Below are 10,577 nucleotides of genomic sequence, written 5' to 3' on the forward strand. Positions count from 1 at the left end.
AAGTTCTTGGCAATTCAGTTAATCAATTTTTATGATCACCCTATGTGTGTTCTTTATATCTGGTATTAGCTCAAAATGACCTTTACTTTGAATCAAATTGATTTTAATAATTAATTAATGCATTGAAAGGGTGCAATATGATACCACTCACAACTGTCACGCTAATATCCCAAGCAAACGCAATATACTCGATGCATGAAATAATAATAATAATAATAATAATAATAATAATAATAATAATAATAATAATAATAATAATAATAATAATAATAATAATAATAATAATAATAATAATAATAATAATAATAATAATAATAATAATAATAATAATAATAATAATAATAATAATAATAATAATAATAATAATAATAATAATAATAATAATAATAATAATAATAATAATAATAATAATAATAATAATAATAATAATAATAATAATAATAATAATAATAATAATAATAATAATAATAATAATAATAATAATAATAATAATAATAATAATAATAATAATAATAATAATAATAATAATAATAATAATAATAATAATAATAATAATAATAATAATAATAATAATAATAATAATAATAATAATAATAATAATAATAATAATAGTGGTACAAGGAGAAAAAGAAAAAAATAAAAACCGTTTTAAGTCTCAATAATGTGTCTTACTGGACCAACGAATTTAATGCATAAACATGGTCAATATAATGCATAAACAACATATCGATCTGAACGAGACAGTTTGTAGGAGCTCACAGATTAAAACCAACAAAAGTAGAATTCTTACCAAGTATATATTGTGGGCTATTTTTTCTTGTCATAGGCCTCTATGTTCTGAGGTTCACATTCAGAACTAAAAAGACGGACCAGTAAAGCCGTGCTTGCGCTTACAGTGACGGCCCCAGTACCAGCCCACCTCAAACTTCTAGGAATATGCACTCTAGGACCTGCAACATGACACTAGTTAGCAGGATACAGATGGGCCCCGCCAGTTTTCCCCCAACTAACCCCAACTAATTCCCATGGTCAAAATTGGTGTGTGTATCATGAGATTATACAACTTCAAATTTGACACTCCTAAGGAAAAAAAGACAAATCTTTCTATCCATAGAACATTATTTGTCTATCATTCCAAGTAGTTCTATGGTCTCATATCAAATCATGAAAACCCCCAAAGCTCGACGTACCCACAACTTAGGTCATGTTTAAATGTTTAATCATACTTTTTATAAGAAAAGGCAAATATACCTGGATGCGGTCAACAAAATTAACAGTTAAGTACCGTTTCCTATGTCACACCCACAGATCAAATTATGCACGAAAGCAATCAATTGGCTCAATAACTGGGTAATGAAAATCAAAAGCTTTAACGAACCAAATGACTCAAAGAAACCTCAAAGGTGTTCTTTACCATGATCAAAACCCAAGAACTAACTAAACAATAATCCTTAGATCCCATTCTATAGTTGTGAATCAAAGTCAAATAGGAAAACATTAAGATAACAAGACTAAAGTCAAATAATAAAATTACAAAATTATCTTCAATCCAAACTTGTAGATAATCTTCCAGCAACACCACTAGGCTATAAGCCCTTTGGTGTATATAATTATAGCATAGCATAAATATGATTAAACAAAACCTTATTTGCCAATTCAACAAGCTTTGGGGCTTATCCTTTATTTGACATAACATTATGCAACTATAGAAAATAAGAAATGTGTTATGAATAGAAACATTTGTTTTTTTCTATTTGACATTTAGTATGTGTATAATTGAACTTTTATAATCCCATCGTACCTAATGCGCTTCTAACAGCATATACAAAGAGTAAAAACCATTTGTTTGAACCTCTAATTAATTTGTGTGTTTTCAAAGAATAATCTTGATTAATTTTTACTAAAAGAACATTTATGTTTCATGAAACAGATGTTGAATATAGAGAACACACCATAATGCAGTCGACAAAGGATCCAGAATCCTAAAGCTCCACCAACACTAAAAACGCCAGCTGTATGCCTCATCAACCTCGAGCATGGTTTACAATCAGATCTCATTAGCTCACCATCAGAAAAACCAAGCAAACGCCTCAACGCCATTGCTTTAATCAAAAGCCTTCCAAACAAAAATCAGGTAGTCTGCTAAGAAATGATTCAACAAGAAAGCACACGTCAAAGAACTGTAGACTGTTAACACAAATACGCTGCATACCAACGAAAAACAAAGACATTATTTTGTAACATGGATATAGCACTTTCACCGGTAACGAAATGACAATATACACTACTTTCTTACTTATCAATATAACTTACCTTGGTTCCTACACCTCTGCAGACAGTTGCCAAAATTTTTGCGTTCTTTAGTCTTAGATATCTTTGTATTTTGAGAAAGCAATTCCTTGTTTCCTATCATTTAGTTGTCATTCTTCTAAACAGATAAAAGTTCTTCATAGTTGCCATCCTCATTAAAGAGGAATGTGCTGCAATTTATCATTGTTAAAAGTAAAATGTGCCTCAGTGCAACACCAGCAAATCTTGTGCAGATATTAAAGCCAGGTTTATCATCTTGTGAAATTGAAAAGTGTTTTATCTTTTAACGGTAAGAAAATTGCACTGATAAACGATGATAAACATAGTATTTTAAATCTCTACAAGACTTGCTCGATTCTGACTCCCACACGTTTCATCTTTTAACAATTATTAATTGCAGCACCTCCAACATTTAGCTGTTTAGAAGAATAACTAAATGACAGGAAGCAATAAACTAATTTCTCAAAAACAAAGTCAACTAAAACTAAAGAACCCAAAAATTGGCCTACTTATTAAAAGCGGCCGTCTGCCCATCTCTCCTCATATGCAGAATGACAGAAACAAAGTAAGTTATATTTACAAAGAAAAGAAACCAATGTAAATTGTCATTTCCTTACCAGTGAAATGCTAATCCAGTTTTACAAAATATGACAACCAGTTTCCTTTAATGAGCATAAGAGTCACCTCAATTTAACTATATGTAAAACCCTGGAATAATTAGTTAAACCCAAAACAATAATAAGAAAACATTATGCCCTGGACAAAACCATATATTAAGATACCATAGATAGTAGAAACTACTGCCAAGCTTAGAAAATAAAACCATATGCAAAACTAATCATAATGATTACAAGATTACTATGGAAAACCGATAAAATAAGGTGAATGCAGTGAAAAAAAGATGAGATTATGAATAAGAAATTTACCAGCCACTAAGAAGCGGAGATGTTAGAACTATCGTTATTATTATTTAGATTAAGGGTGTTGTAGAAACGCGAAAAACGTGGCGAGTTAAGGGTTTAGGAAGATGATGTTTCTTCTTGAGACCAAATACTTCTTGGACCAAAGGGACATGAACCAGCAGAAGCTTCCAAGCCAAACACCAGCGATAACAAGAAAAGAAAGCACAAACGACAAAGCAAGAAGTGGACGGAGAAGGAATAGGTTCAAGCGGTCTGAATACGCAAGATTGCAGCCAACAGATGATTCCATTCACCAAAGGTAAAACCTTTTGTTTATAAATCCCTGAAAATAACTAATTCAGCACAAATCGGCCGTGCAGCAAGTATTTTGTATAGATTGATGATTATTATATGTGTGGAAACTAGGGTTCATTATCAGTTTGTTATAATAAATTGATTGATTGAGTAAAGTCAGTAGATATAATGATTTAAACTTGATAACTAATTTCAAGCAATTAAAAGTGGTTAGTTTCATACAAATTGAAGATAAATGCAAGTGTAAGTGAGATTTAAATTGAATGAGTCAAATCATAAATACGCAAGGAAGAGTCTGTGTATGTACCTGCAGCTGCTTTTGTGGATCGGATGAGTGCCGAAACCCTAGAAAACAGAAGACGTAATAATAAGAATAATCGATTATCATCCAGCATAGAAATATGAAATAGAGAAAGAAATAAGAAGAAGAGTACATACACACACACACAACTGGAAGATCGATTAATTAGAGTTTGTGAGTTATGGAAGAGAGGTATGAGGTGATCGGAGGCTTTGGGAGATGAAATCAAACGACGAGCGTCTACAAAATCAATCGAGTGAAAATGTTCCCAATATAAGTTACGGGCTTGGTTGAGTATCCGTCCATACCCGTACCGTAATTGCACAAAATACCCTTACCAAAAAAAAAAAACCATAATCTTCTTTTTATACTCCGGTTTTTACTATTTGAAAATGTATCCGACCATTCTCATAAGGTATGAATAGGGTATGCATTTCAGTATCAGAACCCGGACCGTTTTGTACCCGGCAATACCTGGAAAACATAACCACTTCCATACCCGGAACAAGTTTTTTCCAATATCCAAAACCGGGTTTTTTAAAAATCCAAAATTACCTAAAAAAATAATTGAAAAAATACATCAAAAAAGTGTAGCCCCTTAAAAAACTCAATTTATACCCGAAAAAACCCAAAAATATGGTTTCTTTTCATAACCGAAAAAATAGGGTATTCAAATACCCAGTTTTATACCCGACACGAACCCAATGCATAGGGTATACTTTTATAGACAGTTTAGGACCCAAACCTGACCTGTGTATTGTCAATACCCGATTTACCAATATCTGATCATACTCGAACTCGATTTTATACCCGGAACCGAATATTAGAAAAACCTGATTTGTGCACCTCTACCGAAACCCACAACATAAAGAGAAAAAAAATGCTCCTAAGGATAACCCGGAATTTTTTACACCCTAACTTATAGTTGGTACATGTTTTGTGAAAAAAGACGGGGGATTGAACACCGGTTAGTTGTTACAAAAAGTGTTTGAAGAAGAAAAACCATAATTTACGTTATTTTAATACTAGAACTGTGACTGAGCCATCAGATCGTCTAACGGCTATCCTCCATCTTCAAACAACTATTCATGATTACCTGTAAAACAATTACAAAATACGTTAGCAAGACATGTTGGTGAACACGTTGACACAAAATATTTTGTTACTTAATTATCCCCTCAAGACATAACTTAGGTCTCGGCCAAACGTGGCTTAGGAAATAATCAAGTTCTAAAATCTGAATAACAATTACAAACCCCGGCTCAACTTGAAACCGCTCAGCAAACACCGCAGCATTCGAGGTTACTTAGCTACTACCAATATACACAAGACAATCCCCACTCGGACATGTCCAACCCAACGTGGCGGAAGCATTATCAAGCGTGGTGCGATGTGCCCACTGTTTACCCACATATGTAAGGATCTAGACAGACGTATACGATAACCCGAGGGCTAGCGATTACCTTTGTTTATAACATTTTAGGGATATGTAATCCCATGTAAACTGTTAATGACTCGATTTATAGAGTTGTAAAGAGTTTAGATGTATTCATCTTTGTTATGATTAGTGTGTCTCACTGATGTATGCTTCTTGTTACCTCGGGCGTATATTATAAGAATAAGCTTTTTAAAAATATTAGATCAATGATCTAGCTTTTTACACACCCCAGCCTAAGACAGAAATGTCGGGGCGCGAACTAATTGTTCAAAGCTCATAAGTTACTATCAAGCAATTGTAAAGTGACAATATCTAATTAATTATCTTAAATAAAAAATTTACAAACAAGTACATCAATTCATAGAATATTACAAAACAAATCTAATAATCTTGAATAAGTTTTAAATCCTAATGGTCATCGTTATGTGTTCTTCACCTTTATAAACAATCCAACCTGATAACCTGCAAATGCGAACAAAATAAAATAGGTTTGTCAACACGAGGATGAGTGAGAAAATCACCAGTTTTGACACTAACATTAATATATATAAAAACTTGTAAGGCCCCGTTCCCGGTGCCCTACTTGGACGTTGGATCTACTCATAAACACAGTTCTAAATATCAGAGTTAATTAAAAACTTTTCGCGAAATATAAAAATATCAAACATTCATTACAAAATATTAAAAACTTGTTTTAACCTTTCAAATTATTTTATCATAAAACATCATAACTTTTCTTTACTTGATGCTAGTCCGCTCAATCCATGCCATGTGCCTCCTCAAGCCAGCTCTTTCATCCTATTTTCTTGCATGCATACTAAAAGTCAGCTACACTGAGTGAGTTCTAGTTAATCAGGCAACATACATTTCATACACATACTTACATATATGCATCCGAAGATACATATTATATACTTAACTTGTTTACCTTCCTTTCATACATACATACTTACATACATTCGTACATTCCTTCTTGCATACATACGTTCTTTCATACTTTCATACTACATGCATAACTATCTTTACCATCTCAAATATTAGTAGGGTCTGGTCCATTCTATCTCAAATATTATTAGGGTCTGGTCCATTCTATCTAAGATATTATTAGTGTCTGGTCCATTCATTTTCTATCTCAGATATTATTAGGGTCTGGTCCCTTCTGTCTCAGATATTAGTAGGGTCTGGTGCCTTCTGTCTAAGATATTATTAGGCAACATGTAATGGGGCGATTAAAGAGGCGAAGAGGGGCGACAAAATGGAGGAACACCCCCCCCCCGGCGATATCGGGGCGAACATGGGCGGATTGTTTTTATCGCCGGAAAGGAAGAATAAATATTATTATTTTATTTTGTTTGTGTGTGGGGTATGTATATATATATATATTACTATTTGTAGCCCCTACACCATTACACCCCAAAAACAAATTCCCACCCCTTGCTGACTGGGCGCCACGTGTTGCAATTCGCCCCCATTTGTAGCCCCTCCACTACGCATAGCCTTAGGGCCTGGTCCCTTCTATCTCAAATATCATTAGGGTCTGGTCCCTTCTTCCCGTTCCATACAACCATACATTTCTTGCCATACAACCATACATTCTTTGCCATACATGCATTATACACCACACACACACACACACACATATATTCATAAACATCTACATATATTCTCCTAACCTTTTCTACATTCTTTCATCATTCAATATCATTCATATATCTTTCATAAGACATTCATATAGCATACACTTACCACTTAAGGTATGTGTATTAACTGTTAGGGCATAGAATTTATGTTGAGGATCCTCTATCCTTGTGTGCATTCTAGATCATTTATCCTTGAGATATATTCCAGGTTACGCAGGATCAAGGATCCTCGGTATTACTAATCCACTAACGATTGTGTTTGAATGGTGTTGTGATCAATAGGTATAACGTCCAATGACCAAGTCCACCTTATATCTTGCTACTGGACGCTTCTAGCACGTGGTCAAAGACGTTGAAGAAGCTAGTGGAAGAGTGGCGGATTTATAGGGAATATAGTTATAGATATTTATTTTTCTTTTATATAGAGATTATGATCAATTAGGTCAATCACTTGTTACGGCACGTTCATAAACACAACTGAGAACTCTCTCTAGCAGCACACACACTTAGCATTCTTGTAATCATTGATCATAATCTCCACCATTTGTAACCCGATTTTTGATTAATAAAGAGGTGATAGACAATTGTCATCACCCTGAGTTTTATGCCGGCGATCCTCTAAAGATCAAGGGCTTTTCCTCGTACAAATCCTTGTGTTTTTGTTTGCAACCGATTCATTATTGTTCTTATCAACTTAGCACTAAACCTCACCAAACGAATTTGGTTAGATTATCCTTAGTAGATTTTTGACCAAAACAATTTGGCACCCACCGTGGGGCAGTTGGTGCTATAACCCAGATAATTTCCTATCAATTTTTAACCTTATTACCCATACTACTATCAATGGCCTCTCAACAAACTTCTGCTTCAACCACCATGCCTTCTTCGGTTTCTCTCTCATCAAGAACTTTGCCACCGATGCCTCCTCCACTAACAGGAGCACCAAGGGCTAATGTCACTGGAAACAAGACACAACTACCAGTCTTAACCACTGCTGCCACTTCGGTGGTTAATTCTAACAATGATGTTTCTGCTATGTTTTCGCACGTTAAAGCATACATGGAGCAGCAAAATAAGACTAACCAGAGGATCCTTCGGGAGATAGAAGACCTCAAGAGGACTAGGAGGCCAGCGGAGGATCAAACTCCACTAATGCCTAGGATGCTGGATTTTACCACTCTGGGATCCTTGGCTCAACTTACTCAAGGATCATCTATCCTTCAACCGAGATCCATGAGTCAGCAAACTCAGGGATCCTCAGTTTTCCAACAAGGATCATCCATCCTTAATCCAGGGTCCATGGGTCAACGAGCTCAAGGATCCTCGACTTTTCAACAAGGATCATCTATCATTCAGTCAGGGTCAACGGGTCAACAGACTCAAGGATCCTCGGTCTTTCAGCAAGGATCATCAATCATTCAACCAGGATCCTCTGGGTTGTGTCACCAAGGATCCTATAACTTCCAGCCTCAAGGATCCTTTTTCCAGAAACAAGGATCCTTAAGAATTCAATATCAGAGGTCTTCAGAGTTCCATGAAGGAGATATTATCCCAATGCAAACCATTGCCTCTGGTGGACCAACTCCCGTAGTAGACGCTTCTTACCTCAACTATTCTTCTGGGATGCCAACATTCACACAATAGAGAGTTAACACATATAATCCTATATCCTTATATTCTAATCTTGGCTACGTGCAAGATGCAGGTATCAACCAAGTTATGGCTAAGGAACTGCAGAAGCTTAAGGATATGATATCCAACGTACCAGGGGTGGTCCGACCGATCCCTGAAATACCAGAAGGGAGCCACAAGTTATCCAGATTTTCTCCACCTATTTTTGATGCTGAAATCCCAAAACGATTTCAAACTCCCAACATGAAGGTATATGATGGAACAACTGACCCGGAAGAGCATGTGGCTCAATATAGGGAGAGGATGGAGATCAATCCGATCCCTGAAAGTCTCCAGGAATCTTGTTTATGCAAGGGTTTCGGATCCACACTAACATGATCTGCACCAAAATGGCTGCTAAGTCTTCCTCTCTTTTCTGTTACTTCTTTTTTCACATTTAGTTAACTTGTTCAACAACCAATTTTCTTGCAGTAGAAAATTTGAAAAGTTAACTAGTGACTTATATAGAGTTGTCCAACCTTATGATTAATCCCTTAGGGATTTTGTTACGAGGTTTGGCAGGGAAGCCCTAGAGATCCCTAATCTTGATATGGCTACGGCTGTTGAAGCTTTCAAGATGGGGATAAATAGGGGCTCCCCATTTTATGACGATTTTGTGATGACTCCTTGCAGGACTTTAGATGAAGTAAGGAATAGGGCACGTAGATTCATACGGCTAGAGGATGACAAAAGGATCCAAGAACGGTTAGGGGCTCAAACGAAGCAAGAATCTTCTGACAAAAAACAAAGATCCTCATTCAGGAACAACAACTTGAAGCCTTACTCCAAATTCAACAATCAAAATGTCTGAGCAGTCGAAGAAGGAGATGATGATAAAGAAGATTACCCAAGCATTTTTGAATATCGCTTCTCTGTGGATACTCATAGTTTAATTTGTGCCATTAAAGATCTAGGAGAGAAAGCGAGGTGGCCTCGGAAAAACGAGAATACAACATCCTTCAAAGACAAATCCAAATGGTGTGCATTCCATGAGGATTTTGGTCATCAGATTGATGATTATATTGGTTTAAAGAGGGAAATTGGATACCTCCTAAGAAAGGGCCATTTCAAGGAGCTCTTGGGAAGAAAGAAGTCCAGGATCCAGGATCCTGAAGAGGTCCCACAAAAAGCAACTCCGCCCGGTGGCTCTGATATTTGCGGCACTTCTTTCTCCTCGGTAAAAAGACACGCCAAAGAAACCAAGTTGGAGAATGGGGAACGACCAGTCATATCCACTATTTTGACGACTGACAAAAGAATCTTCTTTGATGAAGAAGATAAGATAAGCATTCAGGATCCTCACCATGACGGCTTTATTGTAACTTTATTTGTTGCTAACCATTATGTGCGCATGATCCTAGTCGATGGTGGAAGCTCGGTCAACATCATCCAAAATGATGAACTCCAGAAAATGAATATCCCAGACTCGGAAATCATCCCGAGAACATCCGTGCTAGTTGGCATTAGTGGAGAAACAAAGAAAACAATGAGGGACATCAAACTCCCAATATACATCGAAGGGTTAAACTCTTACCAAAAATTTTGTTTCACTGACAATTTGTCTTGTTGCAATGTTATTCTTGGCCGGCATTGGCTACATGGAATGAAGGCTGTAGTGTCTACTTACCATCAATGCATCAAGCTACCAACTCCTTGGGGAGTAGTAAGGATAGATAATAACCAAGTGGAAGCCAAGAATTATTATTCTTCATCCATGAAGCTAAAAACTAAAAGGACGATAGCATAGCAACCACAGCAGCATCCTAGGAACATGCTGGAGGCTCGAGAGCGAGATATAAAAGAAGTATCCTTGGATCCCGAGGACCCAGACGTGAAAGTTTTCCTAGGATCTAGTATCCCTAATGAGATCGAGGAGGATATAGTATCATTCCTAAAGCGACGAAAATCCACATTTGCATTCAGACATTCAGACATGACAGGTATTTTGAAGGAGGTAATTACTCATAAGTTGGGCCTTTATTATTTTATTAAACCCGTCC

At 35.9% G+C, this 10,577-nt stretch overlaps 1 protein-coding gene across 1 annotated transcript; it reads right to left on the minus strand.

Annotated features, from left to right (window-relative positions):
• Positions 1–3,280: 3,280 nt before the first annotated feature.
• Positions 3,281–3,551, minus strand: LOC143595647 (uncharacterized). Its single transcript, XM_077074615.1, is given in 2 exon segments — positions 3,281–3,417; positions 3,420–3,551. Coding segments are annotated over 2 exon segments (240 nt in total). The 5' UTR covers positions 3,523–3,551.
• Between the last annotated feature and the right edge of the window lie 7,026 nt (positions 3,552–10,577).

This window comes from Bidens hawaiensis, unplaced genomic scaffold, assembly GCF_021521415.1.
Source record: "Bidens hawaiensis isolate Kalapana, Puna unplaced genomic scaffold, B.hawaiensis_p1.1 tig00045410_1, whole genome shotgun sequence".
In the NCBI taxonomy this organism is placed as follows: domain Eukaryota; kingdom Viridiplantae; phylum Streptophyta; class Magnoliopsida; order Asterales; family Asteraceae; genus Bidens; species Bidens hawaiensis.